General features: G+C 45.5%; 2 protein-coding genes across 2 annotated transcripts; both read right to left on the bottom strand.

Moving 5' to 3' along the window:
* Positions 1 to 6,535: 6,535 nt before the first annotated feature.
* Positions 6,536 to 8,250, bottom strand: LOC311076625 (uncharacterized protein). The gene is made up of 2 exons (XM_084104959.1): positions 8,132 to 8,250; positions 6,536 to 7,969 (listed from the first exon to the last, which is right to left on the bottom strand). The coding sequence occupies exon 2, from the start codon at positions 7,966 to 7,968 to the stop codon at positions 7,708 to 7,710; it is 261 nt and encodes an 86-aa protein (XP_083961085.1). The 5' UTR covers position 7,969; positions 8,132 to 8,250; the 3' UTR covers positions 6,536 to 7,707.
* A 678-nt stretch (positions 8,251 to 8,928) lies between these two features.
* LOC311076881 (olfactory receptor 10A2-like) lies at positions 8,929 to 10,011 on the bottom strand (the record flags this gene model as incomplete). Its single annotated transcript, XM_084105397.1, has 1 exon — positions 8,929 to 10,011. The coding sequence occupies one exon, from the start codon at positions 10,009 to 10,011 to the stop codon at positions 8,929 to 8,931; it is 1,083 nt and encodes a 360-aa protein (XP_083961523.1).
* Between the last annotated feature and the right edge of the window lie 12,875 nt (positions 10,012 to 22,886).

Here is a 22,886-nt window from a genome sequence, read left to right as displayed (position 1 = left end):
TTAAGCAAGGATAATCATGTGCATTTGATCTGATATAACTTTATAAGGTAATGAGATGCATTATATGAATGTTTGAATGTCTTTATTCTAGATTTAAACTGGGAGAGTGAGTCTTAGCCCCAAACATTATCACGAAGGCTATTCCAGAGTTTAGGAGACACAAAACACTCTCCCTCCTTTAGTGGACTTAGATATCCTAGGCAAAACCAGAAGCCCAGAGTTTTGTGACCTTAAAGAGCGTGATGGATTGTAAGGCAATAGTAGATCAGGTAAGTACACAGGAGCTAAACCATTTAGGGCCTTATAGGTCAGTAGCAATACTTTGTAGTTGATATGGAACTTAATAACCAGAGATGATAAAATAATACATGATGTTTTATTAACAAAGTTCGGGAGGAGAACGTTCAGATAATTAACCCTAAATTAACACAAGAGGAGCGCAATCAGTTAATCAATCAATTGCCAAAAGAAGAGGTATGTATACAGCAGACTTACCTCTGTTCGTTGACAGTTCAACAGCATCCCTCCACCATCCCTTCTCCTCACTTTTAGTCCTAATTCCGAGCTCGGAGCAGTCACTCCGGACAACGCGTCAAATACGCATAACCTTTACTCCACTTAATTACATGTAAGTGTGAACTCGTGAAATGACAGTAGGCCTATATTCAGATTATGTGTGTGCTTGTGTATGACCTTAAAGACTTTTTTCTATTAGGTTGTCTTGCACTCAAAAAGTAGATTGTTGGATTTATTTAAATAAGTGGTGTCAAGTAGTTCCAAGTTGTAAGAACTAAATAAAGTATATATCACTTTTGATTTGAAACTAACTAACTACCTGCAATGGTTTGGGGGGGGGATGGTGTTATTATATGCAACACCCCTAGTCTTTTTGAGAATTCTCTGGGGTTTATATTAAAACAACACCATGTAGTTTTTCAATCTTCATAATATATTTCCAATACTCTTGTGATGGTACATCGACTTACAATAGGTTGAATGACATGTCTGCCATAGCCTGATGGGGTCTGTATCGCTTTTACTGACATGACACAAAGACATGTACTGCTCATTTAATATTAGTGGCTGTATTTTATGTGCCCATCTGCCTAAAATATGTACTTCAGGTCCTTGCAAGCATCAACACTATAATAATTATTCTTTCTCTGACCTCTGCACTTCCTCCCATGCTTAACCCTATAATCTACACATTTATAACAAAGGAGTTTATGGCATCTGTGAAAAGGCTTATCAAAAAAATTATCATGTTTTCATCTAGAATACCAACTGTGTTCCAGTTATAGTAGCCCTATGGAATTCCTCTCATCTGTACATTTCTTTTAATGTAATTATCATTAAAGTACACAGTGTATTACAGAATGTTATAGAATTACTAAAGGTGAAACAGTGTTTGTTTTGTGTTACTTGAAGCATAAATTGTAAGTGCAGCATATTTAATCTCGTGCCAGTCTGATTTTCTAAATATAAAAGTTCTTCCCCTATTCGTTTGTATTGTACTTTTTAGACACACTGTACTGTATTTATTCATTAAAACTGTTTAGGAAGGCTGGTCTATAAAGACAAGGGTTATTCCATGAATCGTGGTGCTGACAATACTGACAAATACACTGAAATCATTACTTTAATATTCTGTTAATGATCTAAAAACAGTTCCCTTTCGTGGTCACTCCGAGTTACATCGGATGACGACGAATGGGGTTTCGCTTAGAAAGCCTCTCACCTTCGAGTATACAAAACGAGCCAAAGGAAAGAAAATGCCATGGGTCTGCGGAATTTGCATAGCGTAAGTCCGCCCCACATCGTGGGTATATAAGGAAGTACGCTGGCAACATGCAGATATGTTTTCGCTTCGGAGCCAAGAGTTTTCTTCACTCCTACAAGCCATTCTGAATCATCTTCACTCTATGAGACGAGCGGCTCTTCAGTGTGTTGGTGTGACGGCGCGTTCCAGTGAGATCGCATTGCCTGCTGCTGATCTGTGCAGTGATCTGCCGACAGTGTGTGTTTCTCCCTGGGCGCCTCAGCACTCTGTTGAGCTTTTTCCTCTCTCTAAAAGAGCTGCACACGGCACGTCTTTTTCAAGACGGCTCGCCCGTGTATTTACTGGATGTGGGCACGTGATTCATCTGCCTAATGGTCACGAGCGCTGTTTCGCGTGTTGGGCTTAATCACGCTTGGCAGCGCTTGTGGATGAGTCATGTTTTCATTGCGGGAACATGACCATCGCAATGTTTATAGATCGAGACTCAATGATCCTTGTGTGAGAGTCCCTTCTGCCACACCCCAATCTATCTCTTCCTCGAGAGGGGATACTTTGGCTGGTGGCTTTCCTCGGGCCACGCCCCCCTCCACATCGCAAACCGCGGGGCTTCCGTGTGTGCCTGGTTCCTCTTGGGGACCCAGTGTTTTCATTCGGGGCTCCAGCAGATGGTGTCATGTCACTCACAGCATCACAAGGCGGGCTTGATTCCTCTGGAAATGAGGATTCGACTGCGTTGCCTCCCTTGGGAGTGTCAGCGTTAGTCGAGTCAGATCCAAAGCTGATAGCCATGCTTTCCCGGGCCGCCCTCCCCCCGAGTGCTGTAGGCTTACGATTGGTTCCTGGGCGCGTATTGCTCTACAGCACTCGCTCCCAGTGCCTTTCTCCCGGACGTGCATCAGGACGCCTCCGGCTCGCGAGGGTCCCCGTGACTTATCGCGGCCCGCGGGTGTCCTCCGCCTTCGCTGCACTCGATCGCGTGGTGATCATGGGCTGTATGTTCTCTGTCACTATCATGGCACAGGCATGCAGTGCTGTGTGTCGCCTTCGCCTTCGAGGCAGTGCTGCCTCAGGAGTTTTGTCAGACTAGGCCGCCGTGGAATGCTGGTCCTTCCCTGGCCAACACTGACAGAACACGGAAACTCGACCACGCCCCCACGCAGGGACGCTATGCCTCCCATGTCCGGGCTGGTCGATCCACCACGCACACTACTGACCTCGCTCTACGGGCGACATCGGTACCTGCGTGTTCCCGGGCCAGGTGTGGTCCAGCAATGAGCTCAGCCAGGTTGATGTGAGGGGGTCTGAGAATTCATTTTCTCAGCTCACCCATGTCCCAGGCTGGGCTCCTCGGCGGTGTGGTTGATGACTGTACCCTACAGTCTTCGACCCCCCAGAAGCAGACTGAGGCCTTCTGCACCAACGGTCATCCGTCCGTGCAGTCTCCTTAGTTTGCTTCCCGCCGAGGCCGCCTCCCTGCGGCCCCTCCCCTCGAGCCTTCACTGGCCCCGAGCAGGAGAGGGTTGCAGGAGGGTGGCACCGCCCGTCTCCGCCCCTTAGTAGGCTAAATGCCTGGCTAGGCAGCACTCCTGAGACGGGCGGCTTCCTCGGCGGTGTGGCGGAGGACTGCGCCCAACAGTTTTTTACCCTCCCCTGAAGCGGACTGAGGCCTTCTGCACCAACGGTCATCCGTCCATGCGGTCTCCTTAGTCTGCTTCCCGCCGAGGCCGCCTCCCTGCGGCTCCTCACCTCGAGCCTTCACCGGCCCAAGCAGGAGGAGGATGCAGGCGGGTGGCACTGCCCGTCTCTGCCCCTTAGCTGGCCAAACGCCGGGCTAAACAGCACTCTCGAGACGGGCAGCTTGGAGTTAGGGCTGAGTTCTTCTCACGGCCAATCCTCGACCTGTGCATCTTGAACCGCTCCCTTCACAGGCTGCCGTTCAAGATGCTCACGGCCAAACGCATCCTCCAGTGTGTGCGGCTGCAGGATTGGTTTGCAGCGATCGGCCTGAAGGACGCCTACTTTCATGTCTCTATTTTACCTCGACACAGACCGTTTCTTCGGTTTGCTTTCGAGGGGCGGGCATACCAGTACGCGATTCTCCCATTCGGGCTAGCCCTGTCTCCTCGTGTCTTCACGAAAGTCGTCGAGACAGCTCTTGTTCCCCTCTGGGAACACGGGGTTCGCATCCTGAACTATCTCAACGACTGGCTGATCCTAGCTCACTCTCGAGACCAGGTTTGCGAACACAGGGACCTAGTGCTCCAGCACCTAGCTCGTCTGGGCCTTCGGGTCAACTGGGAGAAGAGCAAACTCTGCCCCGTGCAGAGGATCTCTTTTCTCGGTATGGAGATCGACTTGGTTGTGCAGTCTAAGCTGAATTGCCTTCGTCTATTCGAGGGCAAGAGTGCGGTTCCACTGAAACTATTTCAAAGGCTCCTGGGGCATATGGCATCCGCAGCCGCAGTAACGCCGCTCGGATTGCTTCATATGAGACCGCTTCAGCTTTGGCTTCGCGATCGAGTCCCGAGGTGGGCATGGCAACACGGCACGCTCCTAGTCCCAGTGACTCCGGCCTGCCGTCAGACCTTCAGCCCATGGACGAACCTCAGTTTTCTATGGGCCGGAGTGCCCTTAGAACGAGTTTCCCGGCATGTTGTTGTATCAACAGATGCCTCCACCACGGGCTGGGGCGCCATGTGCAATGGACATGCTGCCGCAGGCTCCTGGACAGGACCCCAGCGCCTTTGGCATGTCAATTGCCTCGAGTTGCTGGCTGTACGTCTCGCCCTGCACCGTTTCTGTGCGTTGCTCAGGGGTCAGCACGTACTAGTCCGATCAGACAATACCGCGACAGTAGCGTACATCAACCATCAAGGTGGTCTACGTTCCCGCCGTATGTCGCAACTCGCTTGCCACCTCCTCATATGGAGTCAGAAGCATCTGAGGTTGCTTCGAGCCATTTATATCCCAGGAGACCTGAACCTTGCGGCCGACGAGTTGTCTCGGCTTCGGCCTCTCCCTGGAGAATGGAGACTCCATCCCCAGTCGGTTCAGCTGATTTGGGATCAGTTCGGGGACACACAGGTAGATCTGTTTGCCCATTGCGACCTGTTTTATTCCCTGACCGAGGGCACGCTCGGCACGGATGCACTGGCGCACAGCTGGCCGTGGGGCCTACACAAGTATGCGTTTCCCCCAGTGAGCCTTCTTGCGCAGACCTTGCGCAAGATCAGGGAGGACGAGGAGCAGGTCATTTTGGTTGCCCCGTATTGGCACAACTGGACCTAGTTCCCAGAACTAGTACTCCTCGCGACAGCACCCCCCTGGCCAATCCCTCTGAGGAAGGACCTGCTTTCTCAGGGACGGGGCACCTTATGGCACCCTTGTCCCGATCTTTGTAACCTCCACGTGTGGCTCCTGGACTGGACGAGGCAGTTGGTGTGACGGCCCACTCCACTCGGAGTGTGGCATCCTCTTGGGCTTTAGCGCATGGCGCCTTGCTAACAGACATTGTAGAGCTGCAGGCTAGCCCGACACCTAACACATTTGCGAGATTCTATAATCTCAGAGTGGAGCCAGTTTCTTCTCATGTACTCGCTTCAACTAGCCGGTACTAGATTCTGCTCAGGTGTCTTCGCTTGCTCGCCATTTCTCTCCACGGACAGGATACGTGCAATATTTCCTCAGGTGAGCCTAATAAGCCCTGAGTCTCCTCCAGCACCGTTGACGTCAATGCCAGAGTTATGCCACCGGCAGCTTTTGTGCTTGGCTAGGTGCCTCCATGTGCATGGTTCCCCCTCTCGGCGACCCCCACATGTCACACATGGAACATAACTGTGTTTGATGGACATCCAACGGACCATGCTGAGAAGAGCAAAGACTTTTTAGGAATATATGGTGTTAAAAGCTGAGGTAAATACTCCAGACTCGGTCCATGAAGTGCTTTGTATGTGAGCATAATAACTTCAAAATCAACTCAGATTTGACTGGTACCCAATGCAATGATTTCAAAATGGGAATAATATGATCTCTTGTATTGGTCCAAGTTAAAATTCTAGCTTCAGAATTTTGAACATACTGTAGCTTATTTAGAGTATGCTTTCGAAATCCCAGTAAGAAGCACATTACATTAATCAAGAACTTTTAATTGAACTTTTCTGCAACTAAAAGGGATAGCATTAGACACAATTTTGAAATAACTCCAAGATAAAAAAAAAGAAGTCTTTACAACATTTTGTACATTAGGGTCAAATGTCAATGAAGAATCAAAGATCACTCCTAGATTCCTTAAATTCTTTTAAAACTCAAGCACTGAACCATCAATGATAAGAGGTGTTTGGCCAACTTTATGGAGCTGATGAGGAGAACCAAAACGTTTGAGTTTTATCACCGTTTAAACAAAGAAAATTGTTAGCCAAAATGATTGTTAACAATGAATCTGTTTGTCGTCGTATTGGCATAAAGGTGATACTTAATACCTAGAGTTCATAAAAATTGGCCAAGCGGGTATAAATAAAGACTAAAAAGTAAGGGTCCTAAAATTGAGCCCTGAGGGATGCCAGTAGAAACTGGTCCAATATCAGACCTGTATTATCTTAAAAAGCAACAAACTGTCTGCATTTTGTCAAATACGATCTAAACCAGATCTATGTTACACTAGAGCATTACAGTATGATAGTGTTACAATCTCACAGTGAAATGGATTGTTTCCAACTTTACAAATGTCTTAAATTAAATAACAGATCACAAAGTAGATGAAAGTAGTAGAAGTTTTACTTCATCCAAAAATTTATATTGTGTCCCATATTACTCACCATAATGTTAAAAAATTTCTTTGATTGCACGTTAAATTCAGGATTCTGTGCATCAGTGAAATAATTTAAACACAGAAGACCTCATGCTAGATTCTGTGTGGCAAAACTCTTAAATGTTTAATAATAAATTACAACAGAAATTACTTTATTGCACTTTAATAATTTTATTGCACACTTGACCTGAATGACTATAAGCCTTATGTACTATATCCACCTAAATACCCCTTAAAATTGTGCCATCTAGTGGTCATCAGACTAAACTTAAATTACTGACATCCCTTACAGTCAGTTATAAACAATACCATGAACCCCATGCATAAACAATTTTCAAATGTTCAGTCAAACTATTAGATGCAGAAGTGGATCTGTTAATAGTCAATGCTCTGCTATCCCACTGAGGCCAGATATTAGAAGAAATCAGTCACAGTCAATTAAAATTGAAAGGCAGATACCTCTTCATATCTAAACAGCCAGAGTAAGAGCACTCACACACAGTCCAGTGACCTATGTAACAATTAATTGTAATTGCTAATTGTATTAATTGTGGTTTGTTTATTTAGACACATAGGTGGCTTCTGGTATACTTTTTTCTCTCACAATTGTGAGTTATAAACTTGGAATTGTAAGGAAAAAAGTCAGAATTGTGAGATATAAACTCACAATTAACTTTTTTTCAGTTCCAACTAGCAGCACATAGTACTGTGATACCAGACAAATCTACTAATGTGCTGTTTTATTGCCTCTAAAATGATATCACTTCATGCAGGATGATTTTTTTTTTTTTTTTTTTTTTTAAAGGGAAACCACAAAAGATAAACAAAATAGAAAGATGCACAAAAAAACCTAAATACCAATTCATTTTAAACATATTTAACCCAGTACAAAAAGGAATGTCCAAAAGTCTGAGACTAGTGTAAAAGCCTTTGTTTGGTATCTTTCTGGTCACTGTGTAATAGATGCTATGTAGGCCTATATTAAACATACATTAACATGTACTGAAAAAAGTACACCTTTCATGAAGTATTTCTGTCTATGAATTCTTGACACAACGCATTTTGTTAAGAAAACGAGATGGATATGTTTTATTCTGTAACAGTCACAGAGGCCGTTGCATCAGGTAGATTGTGTAGCTGACGTCCTTTGCTTCAGGAGCTGCTCTTTACGAGTGTTCTGGTAGGTGGTCATACACTCCTTAAACTTCTGAACCTCAGTCTGACACTTCCTCCAGTCCTGATGCTCAGCCATACAGTCCTGCAGAGCGAAGTGCAGCTCAGCACAGCCTGTCCTGGAGATCATCCCATCCACTGGATCATCCTCATCCTCACCCTCACTCCTGCTCCGGTTGTGAGGGGATGGGGAAGGAGCCGATGCCATACTGTCAGAAAAACGATAATTTAAAGATGTGTGTGTTATTATATCGATCGAAGAAAATGTATGTAAACAAACCGGTCGTATATCAGTTAAACTTAGTCGTTTTTCTTTCACGCTCGCGTCTAGAAAAAAAACTCTTAAAGGTGTAATATTTAAATAAACTTGCCTTTGCAGTTTGTAATGACATCAAGAGTTTACTTCAAAAAGATTTCATAACTTGTCTAGCCGGGCACATTTCATATCACGAACAGGAAATGTGTTACATTTGTATAAGTCCGAGTCTATTCATCGACGTAAGTAAAATGACAGTACATGTAATTACAATCGTTATCCACTAGATGTCAATGTTATATCAGAAAATTGCAATGGGCTGAAGCGCTTGTTCACGAAATCAAGTCAAAATAGTTTTTCTACATATTTCATCCATATGATTTATTGTTGTCTTAAAGGGATAGTTCACCCAAATATGAAAATTCTGTCAACATTTACTCACCCTCAAGTTGTTCCAAACCTGTATGAATTTCTTCTGCTGAACATAAAAGAAGAATATGGGTACACACACAGTTGATGGACGGTCGGACCCCACTGACACACGCTTATATTCTTTCTGTCCATCCATTCTTAAATTATTTATGAACTTCATGAATCCTTATTTAAAGGATTTCTGAATGCAAAGCGAAAACAAAAACTGGCTGCGCAGTGCGCACAGTTATAAAAATCTAGCACAATGAGAGAAAACATGGAGATGTGCTCTCTTTGACTTTTAAATGGTGCAAGTTGATCAAGCAAATTCATTTTTACAAGTTACATGCAGAGCAAATGTAGAATTGGGAGATTTAAATAAAAGATGCATTTTAAACCACAAAATAATACAAAGAAGCATCACAGAATGGCTCCAAAATAATATTAATAACATGGATAATATCAATTGAATCACAATTATGTTCTACATTAATGTGCATTTTACAAAGGATGAACAGACAGTCTGCGGGTTAACAACGAATAAATCCTGCTTCGAATCTCTTTAGTTTTCAATGAGTAAATGATGGGATTCACACAGGGTGTGATGAGGGACGACAAAGACAAGCACACTGTTCTTACATTTGGGTTTATAATAGTTCCAGAAAACCCAATATTGAAGATAATTAAAATTGAAATGAAGAATAAGGCCACTAACACGAGGTGTTCAGTACACGTGGCCAGCGCCTTATAACGGCTCTGGTTATTTTTCATTCTAAATACAGCAATTAATATACCAATGTAGGTCAAGAAAATAAAAGTCAAAGGTGCAACCGTGAAGAGTATAGTTAAAGCAGTGGCAAAATTCCACTGGTGCGTCGTATCGCTGCAAGCGAGTCTTAAAACAGGAGTATAATCGCAAAAATAGCTGTTGACCTTAAGAGAGCCACAAAATGAGAGGGTCGGGATGGATGAAGTGCCGTAGAGTAGTGTAGTAAGACCAAAGAACCAAACTGCACCAATTATGTAAGCCATTCTAGTGTTTGTGTTTATAGACTCCTGTCTTAAAGGCAAGCAGATCGCAATAAATCTGTCATAAGAGAGAACACATATGGAAAATGACTCGAGGGATACAAAAGTATAGTAAGTGTACATTTGCACAAGGCACAGTTTGAATGGCAAAAAATTGTCTAAAACAAGGTAAGTCTTTATCATGCCAGGCACAAGAGAAGTGCTGAGAACAAGATCAACCAAAGCCAGATTACCAACAGCCATGAACTTTGGGACATGCAGTCGGTGGTCATAGAAAATGATGATGATCAGAAAGACATTGCATTTAACTGTGATCACATAGAGCACAGTGAGGAACATGACATAGATGTTATTGTATGGTAATGAACTCAAGGCAACAATGTAAAATCCTGCAGGCTGAATGAGGGAGTTGTTGGGGGGAGAATTGCTGGAATTCTGCATGGCCGTCCTTCCTTTAACTTGACTGTAGCGTTCTTTGCTTTCAGTGGATGAGAAACCAGATTCCTGTGAGAAACAGTCATAAACAGCCTGTGCTTTACAATTCACCTCTAACATTTATGTTATTTGATGACAGAAGCCTTTATCAAATTCAGCAACAAGAATGAAAATATAAACATAACATGTTACAAGGATTGTCTTATTCATATATACATGCAACAATGTTGTGATGGTTTGTAGATAGTGCAGACCACACTAATGTCTTCCCTGCAGTTCCCTTTCAAGGGAACTCGCGTTGCGTCGAGTTTGACGCTATGGGAACGCTTTGCGTGATGACGTCTTGAAGCACATGTAAAATCAGTCCAATGGTGTGGCGGAACGTCAGAGGCGGGTGACGTCACGTACCAGGAAGCTATAAAAGCCGGCCCGAAACAGAAAACGAAAGCTTTCTGAGTCTTCAGTTGCGCTCTGTGTGAAATCTGTCTGTATATTTGGTGTTGTCTGTCTATATCATATATATATATATTCAGTATGGCGAGCGAGCAGCAGTTTAGAGTGTGTGTCCATCCCTGCCCGCGTTATTTAACGGGAGGTGACACACACACTCTTTGTGTTGTTTGTTTGGGAGAGGAGCATGCCCAGTCAGCACTCGAGGGTGGTGACTGTGTGCATTGCTGTGCGCTTCCATTGCGGACGCTCCGATCCCGCTTGGCTCGGTTCAATCCCGACCACGTTCCCCAGGGCTCGGGTCCCGCCGCGGCTGAGGCTCGGCGGCGATCTCAGACCTGGGGTTCGCAAATGGATCTGTCAGTGGATGTTGAGACGGGCTCTGCCTTATCTCAGCCTCTTACTGACAGATCCAGTGCCTCTCATCAGGGTGTGGAAGCACGCGCGGCGGTTTCTTCCCCCCCGATAGAGGCACCAGTACTGCAACTATCCAGCTCTGAGGAGTTGGATGTTGTGAGTATTGAAGCTGAGTCTGAGGATTCGCCACCTCAGTCTCATGCGTTTGAGGAACTGCTCGATGTCATTACTAGAGCTGTTGACAGACTGTCTATTGAGTGGCCAGAAGATAGGCAGGACGTTCGTTCGAAAAGTAAGCTCGACGAACGCTTCCTGCCATCTCGTGCGCAGCCCCAGCGCAGGAGCCTGCCGTTTTTCCCCGATCTCCACACCGAGGTGTCGAGATCGTGGGCGAAACCAGTGTCTCACAGAGTTTATACACCACAAACATCTCACTACTCCTCAATATCTAAATATAAAGAGTATGGTTATGGGGAGATGCCGAAGGTGGAAGAGACGCTTGCGGGCTATCTCTCTCCAGCAACGGCATCTTCTCTGAAAGCTCCTACACTTCCCTCTAAGCCAGTTAAAGTAACATCTTCCCTGGTTCATAAATCGTATGCAGCCGCTGGTCAAGCTGCAGCGTGTCTGCATACGATGTCCATTTTACAAGCCTATCAGGCTGAATTATTGGGGGATTTGGAGGAGGGCGGGGGAATTGGACCTGACACTGTGGCCGAACTTCGCAGAGCCACAGATTTGTCTCTCAGGGCCACCAAGGAGACCGCTAAATCTATCGGGCGGTCTATGGCAGCCCTGGTGGCCACTGAGAGGCATCTGTGGCTCAATCTAAGTGATATCAAGGATAAAGAAAAGCATGTTCTCTTAGATGCTCCGGTCTCCACTGTTGGTCTGTTTGGTGATGCAGTTAGTGTTGCGGTAGCAAAATCACAAGAAGCCGCTAAGCAAGCTGCTGCTCTCCAGAAACTTCTCCCCCGCCGTTCTTTCTATGAGGCTGCTGAGCGGGAGCAGCCTCACTCCTCTAGAAAGAGCGCTGAGCACCGCGCCACTCAGAAACAGAGCGTTTCCTCCCGTGCTCCCCCACAAAAATCTCGGGGACACGGAGGGCGCTCTCAAACCCAGCAGTCTTCGAGGGGTAAAACGGATCTGCGGACCGTTATTACCGCCAAGAAGGCTGCTGGGAAAAAGTCCTGATGTCTGAGGGCTCAGGACAAATGAGGGTAGTCCCCCCGAAGCAGAGCGGTTAACACCTCTTTTCACGGTGCCCGTCTCTCTTCGGTGCCCTCAGGGGACCGTTCTGCCAACCCTGCCGCCTCCGGCGTTACAGGGCGCAGCGGTCTCCGGCGAGCACATATCTCAAGGTCCACCCGGAAACGTAGTGGCCTCGGGATGCCCGCCCCCTCTGAGGAGGGTGCTAGAGCAGTCTGTTTGGTCGTTCCCTGCCGGTTGCTCCGTTACAGGGCGACGAACCGACTGCTCAACAGCAGGAGAAAAATACGGTGCCGTCTCTCTTCGGTGCCCTCAGGGGACCGTTCTGCTAACCCTGCCGCCTCCGGTGTTACAGGGCGCAGCGGTCTCCGGCGAGCACATATCTCAAGGTCCACCCGGAAACGTAGTGGCCTCGGGATGCCCGCCCCCTCTGAGGAGGGTGCTAGAGCAGTCTGTTTGGTCGTTCCCTGCCGGTGCGCCGTTACAGGGCGACGAACCGACTACTCAACAGCAACAAAATCCAGAAACCAGTCTCGAGAGACTGGTACCTCTAGTAGAATCTTTGACAGCGTGGAAGCTACTGTCAAATGTTTCTCGTTGGGTCCTGCAGACCGTGGAAAAAGGGTATTAGATACAATTCTAGTAACGCCCACCGCGGTTTATGGGGGTCCTGCCCACAATGGTGGGCCCCGAGCAGGTTCTGGTTATGGAACAGGAAGTAAACACTCTGTTAGAGAAAGGGGCCATAGAATATGTACCTCCCTCCAACAGGGAAACCGGGTTTTACAGCCGGTACTTCATAGTTCCAAAGTAGGACGGGGGATTGCGTCCCATTTTAGGTCTTCGAGTTGTCATGCAGCTCAAGTTCAAAATGTTAACATTGAGACAATCGTGCCACAGATTAGTCCGAGGACTGGTTTGTCACGATAGACCTCAAGGACGCATATTTCCGTCCGTCCGTGTCATTGGAAGTTCCTGAGGTTTGCTTTCGGGGGCAAAGCATACCAATATCGAGTTCTTCCATTCGGCCTGGCTTTATCACCCCGCACTTTCACCAAATGCGTGGATGCAGCTCTGGCGCCTCTGCGCCTCCGGGGTATTCGCATCACGAACTACATCGACGATTGGTTGATTTTAGCTCAGTCGCATTAGATGGCGGTTCAACATCGAGATGTTGTTCTCGCCCATATGAAAGAGTTGGGGTTACGGCTGAACGCCAAGAAGAGTGTGCTTCTCTATTTTAGAGGACCACTTTTTTAGGCGTGGTTTGGGATTCAGTGTCGATGCAGGCGCGCCTGTCATCGCCACGCTTCGATCCTGGCAGCTGTGAGAAGTGTAAAGCTAGGCCAGCTACTCACTGTCAAACAGTTCCAGAGACTGTTGGGTCTCATGGCAGCAGCTTCCAACGGGATACCTTTTGGACTGCTGCACATGAGGCCCCTGCAGTGGTGGCTCAGGACCAGAGGGTTTTTCCCCGAGGGGCAACCCATTTCGCACAATCAAGGTCACGCGGTGATGCCTACGTGCCTTGGTTATGTGGAAGAAACCTTGGTTCCTGTCCCAGGGCCCAGTGCTGGGAGCTCCTTGTCGTCGCAAACTGCTAACGACGGATGCTTCCCTCACGGGTTGGGGAGCGATCCTGAGGGTCGCTCATCTCAAGGTCTGTGGGAAGACCATCATCGTTCCTGGCATTCTATAGCCTAGAGATGTTAGCTGTCTTCCGGGCTCTGAGGAGCTTTATCACAGGTCTCAGGGGACACCATGTGTAGTACATACGGACAACACGTCGGTAGTCGCCTATATCAAGGGGGTTTGCGCTGGCACGCCATATCCTCTTGTGGTCCCAGGGGAAGTTGCTGTCACTCAAGGCAGCCTACATCCCCGGGGTCCAGAATATAGGAGCAGACACTCTGTCGAGACAGGGGCCGAGGCCCGGGGAATGGTGGCTCCACCCCCGAGGTGGTGGAGCTGATATGGAAATTATAAGTGGGTCTGTTTGCGTCTCGAGAGACGTCTCACTGTCCACTTTGGTTCTCCCTCACGCATCCAGCTCCTTTGGACTGGATGCTATGGTGCAGACGTGGCCGAGGCTACGTCTGTACGCTTTTCCCCCAGTTGCTCTGCTCCCGGGAGTTCTGGAGAGAGTTCGCAGGGACCGGGTTTGCCTGCTTCTTATAGCCCCGCGCTGGCCGGGCAGAGTATGGTTTCCCGATCTTGTGTCGCTCCTCGACGGGCCTCCTCTGGAGCTACCCGTCAGGAGGGACCTTCTGTCCCAGGCGGAGGGCTCGATATTTCACCCCCGCCCAGAACTGTGGAACCTGTGGGCTTGGCCTCTGAGGGGGCCCAGCTCATAGAGTCAGGTCTCTCAACTGAGGTTGTTGAGACCATTCTACAGTCCAGAGCTCCCTCCACGAGGAAACTTTATGCCCTGAACTGGAGAGTATTCACCTCTTTGTGTAGTGACCGTCGGTTGGATCCAGTCAACTGCCCAATTGGTACAGTTCTGGAGTTCCTGCAAGAGCGGTTCACTGCAGGTCTGACCCCGTCCACTTTAAAGGTTTATGTGGCGGCCGTAGGTGCTTACCACAGTCCTTTGGGTGGAATGTCTGTGGGGAAAGACCCCTTTGGTATCTCGTTTCCCTCGTGGCACTTGGAGGTCCTCCTCCCTTTCGAAATCGGACCAGGAGGCGAATAATTTGCTTTGCCCTGTTCGGGCGTTAGACGCGTATGTCCACAGAGCTGCCCTGTGGCGTAAAAGTGACATTTGCTCCCCTAACAAGGGAGGTCCAGTGTCTAAGCAAAGGATGAGCAGTGGGTGGTTGAGACTATCTCACTTGCTTATGAGGCGGCTGGACAGCCTTCTCCTTTGGCTGTCCGGTCGCACTCTACAAGGAGTATGGCGGCCTCTAAGGCCCTTATATCAGGAGTTTCGTTACAGGACGTTTGTGATGCGGCAGGCTGGTCCTCACCGCACACTTTCGTCAGGTTCTACTCTCTGGATCTAGACTCTGCTCCAGGGTCTCATGTTTTGTCTTCCTAGTGCTGCTCACCAGATTTCACACAGGACAGACATTTGTAGCTATGGAGGCGTTGGTATAGACGTTCCCATAGCGTCAAACTCGACGCAACGCGAGTTCCCTTGAAAGGGAACGCCTCGGTTACGACTGTAACCTCGGTTCCCTGAAGAGGGAACGAGCGTTGCGTCACCTTGCCATATCTCCTTCATGCCTGTCAACACGACTTCAGACTTTACGAAGCTTTCGTTTTCTGTTTCGGGCCGGCTTTTATAGCTTCCTGGTACGTGACGTCACCCGCCTCTGACGTTCCGCCACACCATTGGACTGATTTTACATGTGCTTCAAGACGTCATCACGCAAAGCGTTCCCATAGCGTCAAACTCGACGCAACGCTCGTTCCCTCTTCAGGGAACCGAGGTTACAGTCGTAACCGAGGCGTTTTTGCCGTAGCTTCACAGTTCTGGATCACTGTGAATCCTGAATGTTGACTTGGTAATCTTTTATGGGCAATATATTGTAAATTTGTCCTCCAGAGGTGTCATTAAACAGGAGAGATTCTCAGGTATCTAAATAGCCTTGAGAGAAAAGACATTCATTAGTGGTGTTTGCTTCACTAATGTGAGATTATGGTATAACTAATTGGCTTATGTGTCACTAATTAGTCTGTTTTTGTGTACATTTCTTTGCAACAATAATGCAAATTTATGTGGGATAATGCAAAGATGGCATTATAGATGGCAAATTGTGAAAATTATAACAAAACTTTACATTTAAAGGGAAAAGCTGTAAAAAAAATCTTTCTAAAGTAACTTTTTGATTTAATTTATACAATGAAAACAAATAAATAAACCTGTTCAATAAGTTTTTTTTTTTTTTAATCTTTCTGTTCATTAAAGAAACCTGAGAAAAAACTATATCTCGGTTTCAACAAAAATACTGAGCACCAAATCAGCATATTAGAGTGATTTCTGAAGGATCACGTGACACTAAAGACAGGAGTATGATGCTAAAAAATAATTTTTGCCATCACAGGAATAAATTACATTTTAAAATATATTAAAATAGAAAACAGTTCTGTCATGATGTTGGGGGTTGGGGGGGGGGGGGTTGCTGAAAAGCTGTTGAGGAATGTAGGTGAGTCGACTGAGTGAATATATATATGCTACCTGCTGATAGGATTGACATGATGATTGTTGATGACAAGTTGATTGGATTGATTATTTGAACGTGCTCCTCCAGAACTTTGTTTAATGAAACATCATTTATGTGATTGCAAGCATATTGGGTTAAGCACTTGGGATAAGGTCTGCGCCATAGAGTTTCATGACAGAACTTTGTATTTATTTTAAATTGTAATATTATTTTACAATATTATAAATTTTATTGTATTTCTTTATCAGATAAATGCAGCTTTGGTGAGTATATAAGATACTTATTTCAAATCATTTTGTAATATTGCTTTCAGTAACAAAGCACACAATGAAAGAAATAGAGAACAAAAACTGTCTTTAATGAAATAAACAAGGAAAACTCAGGAGATTGCAGGAGAATACACATAACCACGTTAATACTGACGATACCAGACAAATCAACAGAATGAAACTCGTTGCTTAAATAGAAAGAGTAATCAACCTGAACAGAAACAGGTGTGTGGAAACTAATTAACAACCAAGGAAACTATAGAAACAACAAACGGGCAAGCAGACAGGGAACACCAAAATCTATCCATCCAAACGTCAAGCGAATCTTTCCAAAGTCTGCAAAAAAAATTAAAAAAAATAAAAATAAATAATAATAATACAAAAAACAAATGTGAATTAGGTGTGTTTCAGTCAAGTTGTTAGAGCTGTTGATGGTGGTATCGGTAACCTAGTAACCAACAGTAAATAAAACAGTCTTGTGTTTAATTTTCGCTACGTCAGAATTTATTCGGCAAATTTGTTTCCTTCTCCCATTATTCGCATTAACTCTTTTTCGCACAAGTCAAAAACCACGTCAAGTGATACTTTTTTCCTAAATCTGGTGTTACAGTCACTCGTTTCTGATGCAATACTTCAAAATGTGCATAAAAACAGGGTGATGGAAACATAGCTAATGACAATAAAATGGAACATACATGCATTGCAGTCTTGCAAAAAAATAAAATAAATCAATCAACGCTATTCCATGTCATTATGGGAATAGTGACAAAGCAAACCCTGATTCCCTTTCAAGGGAACACAAACTGCGTTTGAGACGCTGTGGGAACGCCCTGCGTGATTGCGTCGTGAAGCATGTGTATAATCAGTCCAATGGAAAGACGAGACGTCATAGGCGGGTGACGTCATCGACCAGGAAACTATAAAGCACCCCCTGAAACAGATCGCGCTAGCTTCTGTGCCTTCAGCAAGCACTCTCTGTATATCTGTCCTTGTCTATTTATTGTTGTCTGTCAAAGTTCAAGCACACATATATATATATAAATGGCGAGCAAGCAAGATTTCAAGCATTGTGTTGTTCCCTGCCCCCGTTACATCACGGGTGGGGACACACATCAGCTTTGTGTTGCTTGTTTGGGAGTGGAGCATGCCCAGTCAGTCCTCGAGGGGGCTGACTGTGAGCATTGCGAAAAGCTGTCCGTGAGGACGCTGCGCTCTCGCCGGGCGTTCTTTGAGGAGGACGGTTTCGGTTCGCGCTCCCCGAGGTGCGGGTCCCGCTGCACCTTACCTGCTGCACCTTACCGAGGCACCTTACCTGCTGAATCCATTGTCTCTGCCCAAGAAGACTGAGGTCTTCTTGGAGGTGTCGCCACTGAGGACACTGAGGTGTCGAGATCGTGGAATAAACCGGTGTCTTTCAGAGTACACAATCCACAAACAGCTAACTATAGTAAAGTAAAGGGTCTTTCTCACTATGGTTATTTGACAATGCCTCCGGCGGAAGAGACGCTTGTGAGCCATCTCTCCCCCAAGACAGCGTCATCTCTGAAAGCCCCGACGTTACCCACCAAGCCATTAAAAGCTACATCTTCGCTGATGGGTAAAGCGTATTCGGCAGCAGGTCAAGCCACGGCATGCTTACATACTATGTCCCCGAGCCTGCTGTACGTAATATTAAATCTGAGCAGTCTCGGCCGTCTACGAGCTCCTCACAACAGCACAGAGTGCAACAAAAACAGAGCGTCGCCGCTCGGGCTCCTCCACAATCTGGGGATCCTGGGTTGCGGTCGCAGACTAAGCCTGTTAGGGGTAGACAGGATCTGAGGACCATGACCTAAGAGAGCTTGGTCTAAGAAGAAGTCCTGACGCCAAGGTTGTCAGGCTTCTGATGGTGGTCCACTCCGGGGAGGGACGGTTTCGAGAAATCGTTCCTCCTCGGCGCCCTCTGGGGGGCGATTCTCTGAGGAGAGTCGCAGCGCTGCCACTTCGGTTGTTCCCTGCCGGTTCGCCGGTAGTGTCAACGTCCCCATACGATCCTCCGAGGAGGGTTGTAGAACGGTCAGTTCGGTTGTTCCCTGCCGGTTCGCCGCTTCAGGTCACCGAAATGACTGTTCAACCAAATCCAGAGGCCAGTCTCGAGAGACTGGTTCCCTTAGCAGAATTTCTGGCAGCATGGAAACTACTACCAAATATTTCTCAGTGGGTCCTACATATAATAGAAAAGGGTTACCGCATTCAGTTTGGTTCTCGTCAGCCCAGATTTCAAGGGGTCCTTCCCACAGTGGTGGACTCCGAGCAGGCTCTGGTTATGGAGCAGGAAGTACTGACGCTTCTACAAAAAGGGGCTATAGTGAAGGTTTCTCCTCCCAGCAGAGAGTCAGGGTTTTACAGCCGTTACTTCATTGTTCCAAAAAAGGATGGGGGGTTGCGTCCTATTCTAGATCTGCGTCAATTAAACAGCAGAGTTCAGAAACTCAAGTTCAGAATGCTTACACTCAAACAGATTGTGTCACAGATTCAGTCCGAGGACTGGTTTGTCACAATAGACTTGAAGGACGCGTACTTCCATGTATCCATCCATCCTCATCACAGGAAGTTCCTGAGGTTCGCTTTCGGGGGCGAAGCATACCAGTGTCGGGTTTTTCCCTTCGGCCTAGGTTTACATTTTACAAAATGTGTGGATGCAGCTCTGGCTCCTCTGAGACTCCAGGGCATTCGCTTATTAAATTACATAGACGACTGGTTGATTCTAGCTCAGTCCGAGCAGATGGCAGTTCGACATCGAGATGTCGTTCTGTCTCACATAAAGAGGTTGGGGTCAATGCCAAAAAGAGTGTGCTCCTCCCAGCTCAGAGGACCACTTTTCTGGGTGTAATATGGGATTTGACAACAATGCAAGCACGTCTGTCTCCTGCACGTATATCTGCGATTCTCACAGCCATAAAGGGGGTAAAACTAGGCCAGTCACTCACTGTGAAACAGTTTCAGAGACTGTTGGGGCTCATGGCAGCTGCGTCCAACGTAATCACTTTTGGCCTCTGTACATGAGACCTCTGCAGTGGTGCCCAGGGCTGGACTGGCCATCGGGCATACCAGGCACTTTCCCAGTGGGCCGACGTGCTTTTTGGGCCGATGCATCTCATACTCAAACATAATTTTTATTATTATTATTTTTTCTTTTTTTTTAACGGCCCATAAAACTTGTACATCGGCGGCCCATTCGTTTTGTTTTGTTTTGCTTAATTGGTGGCGCTGGGTTTGTGCCGGTGTAATGCACTGGTCAAAAAAAGTCAACAATAGTTTTTTTCTCTGACAGACCGGCCCATGAAACACGTAGATCAGCAGCCCATTGGTTCTTATCTTGATTGATACTGGGCTGGCCCAATCATAACTTTAAACGAGTGAGCAAGCGTGCAGCAGTGTCAGTGTGTATCTGTCAAAATAGTCAGCGAGATGGAGAAGAAACGCAAAGGAATGTGCAGAGAAATAGCGTGAAAAAATAGAAACAGGCCCTTAAAGCAGACACTGTAAAATGTGTCAAAATATATGTTTTCTGCCCTTCATCAGCTCCTGTGATGATGATGATAGTGAGGAGGATCAGGAGAGAGATGAGAAAGTCTAGAGTCCCCGGGAAGGGGTCCGTCTGTTACTAGTAGCCCCTCACTGGCCGTTTCGAGTATGGTTCTCGGACTTAGTGTCCCTTCTCCCCTGGAGATTCCGATCAGGAGGGACCTGCTGTCCCAGGCAGGGGGCACAATATTTCACCCCCATCCGGAGTTGTGGAAACTGTGGGCCTGGACTCTGAGGGGGCCCGGCTTATAGAATCCGGTCTTTCGACTGAGATTGTTGAGACCATTCTCCATTCCAGAGCACCTTCCACGAGAAAACTTTATGCACTGAAATGGAAATTATTCTTTACCTGGTGTGGTGTACGTCACCTAGATCCTGTTAACTGCCCTGTTGGTTCAGTTCTTGATTTTTTGCAAGACCGTTTCTCTGCTGGATTATCTCCTACCTTGAAAGTATATGTGGCGGCTATATCTATGGAAGTAATATAATGTCAAATGTTTTTGAAACAAAAAGCCTGTTGAATTGCACTACTTGAAAAAAAATAGGCATTACATTAACCCTGCTTGCATTTTAATGCATTGTATTTTTAGGGCTTGCATTTTTATGGGCTGAAATTCAACATGGTTGAATATTTAAGCTGTGAATATTTCAATTAAAAACATTTCAAACACATTTTCATTATTAAAAATTCAATAATCCATATTCACCTTTCATATTTCACTTCCAAAATATTCAAACTGTTTAAAAATACAACCTATAATATTCAACAGGCAATTTTCGGTCCATTTTATTTCGCTTTGCAAATTCACTTCCACAAATTCAGTGGTTCAAATTCGACAGTGAATTCAAAGGAACTGCAGGAAAAGCAGTAGATTACCGAGATACTCTCCATCTGCTGTTAGTCAATCTCACCAGCAGGTGGTGCAAAAGCACGTGTTGTTGACGAAGACAGAGCAACAGTTAGAGCAAGCCATTCATTCATAAAATGAAAATGATTATCTGTGTCAGTATATATGCGGAAAAGATGATAAAGACACAAAAGCTGTGTTTATGTTTCATTCAATAACTTCATTGTTACTTCCCCTGTGTAGCCTACATGTCATCAGCTTTCTCTATGATCGGTTTCCCTCGATACCTCATACTCAAGGATTCCCCTTCCGTTGGGACAAAACGCTTAACGTAGCTTATGGACTAATACAGTGATATGAAAGACCAAACTCGCACCTTATTGGGGATGTAGGCTGTAGGCTACTATTGGCTCGATGGACTAAGAATATGAACGTAACGCGCAAAGTTTCATGCAGAGCGTTTCGTGATATACTGGCATAAAATCAACACTTGATCAATACTACTTTCTCTTCTCTTCTCTTCTCTTCTCTTCTCTTCTCTTCTCTTCTCTTCTCTTCTCTTCTCTCTCTCTCTCTCTATATATATATATATAGTATAGTATAGTAGGCTATGCCTACGTGTATTGCATTAGCTTAAACTGGGAAGAGTCATAGCACTTGCATATTGTTGTCCTCCTATTGTTAGTTTAACTATAAATCGCTTTGGATAAAAGCGTCTGCTAAATAAATGACTAAATGTAGCCTAATGTAAAATTGGCTTGACATTGGACATTCGCACATTTAGGGACTGTCTCAAAAGTTGCATACAACATTGGCACGTTTCAATAGCAAACTTTAATTTATTTCAATAAATATCAAAAATCCAAAGGGTGCGCATTATGCCTGACACTAAATGAACACTTTACAGTTGGTTTTATGACTGTAAGTCGTTCTAGAAAATGCTATTGAAGTTAGAAACGTGTATACCAAAGTCGTATACACTTTAGAGTCAATGCCAACTTTATACCAATGTATCACTGGGAAACGCTCAGCATTAAACTTTGCGCGTTATTCTGAGTCCATCTGCTTGCCTGCGAGTTTGGTCTTTTATATCACTCTAATTAGTCCATAAAGCTATGTTAAGCGTTTTATATGTCCAGCAGGGGAATCCTTAACTATTGAGGGAAACCCTAGCTTGCACATTGCCACAATATAAAGTTAAGGCAACTAAACAACCAAGAGAAATGTCAACCTTAAAAATGTAACATTGGATCTGTATATCCGCATCGGGGAATAACATTATAATCTTGTTCACGGTAGAGAAAGATGCTTGTAGGCTACAGGGAGAGTAACCGTGAAGACACTGAATTTAACATAAAACCGCCGTCATAATAATCACAAATACACTTACATTGCTGTAAATTAGTTTTATGAATGAATGACTTGTTCTAATTGTTGCTGGTCTTCGTCACAACACGCGCTTTTGCACCACCTGCTGGTGAGATTGACTAACAGCAGATGGAGAGTATCTCGGTAATCTACTGCTTTTCCTGCAGTTCCGTTGAATTTACTGTCGAATTTGAACCACTGAATTTGTGGAAGTGAATTTGCAAAGCGAAATAAAATGGACCGAAAATTGCCTGTTGAATATTATAGGTTGTATTTTTAAACAGTTTGAATATTTTGGAAGTGAAATATGAAAGGTGAATATGGATTATTGAATTTTTAATAATGAAAATGTGTTTGAAATGTTTTTAATTGAAATATTCACAGCGTAAATATTCATCCATGTTGAATTTCAGCCCATAAAAATGCAAGCCCTAAAAATACAATGCATTAAAATGCAAGCAGGGTTTTTTTCAAGTAGTGCAATTCAACAGGCTTTTTGTTTCAAAAACATTTGACATTATTTTACTTCCATATATATCGGCCTACCACACCCCTCTGGGGGGCACTTCTCTTGGGAGAGATCCTCTTATTATTCGTTTTCTCCGTGGTACATTGAGGTTGAGACCTGCCTTAATTGCACTCTAGAGCACCGGCTTGGGATTTGGCCATTCTGCCCTACAAAGGCAAAAGACCTTAAGTCGCTAGAGTATGGAACTGAGAAAAATGACTTTAAAGATTTTTAGTTGTCCCGTCAAATT

This window comes from Abramis brama (assembly GCF_963993115.1).
Source record: "Abramis brama genome assembly, chromosome: 25".
Taxonomy (NCBI): domain Eukaryota; kingdom Metazoa; phylum Chordata; class Actinopteri; order Cypriniformes; family Leuciscidae; genus Abramis; species Abramis brama.
The sequence above is the reverse complement of the archived record's forward strand: the minus strand, read 5'-3'. Positions and strand labels throughout refer to the sequence as shown.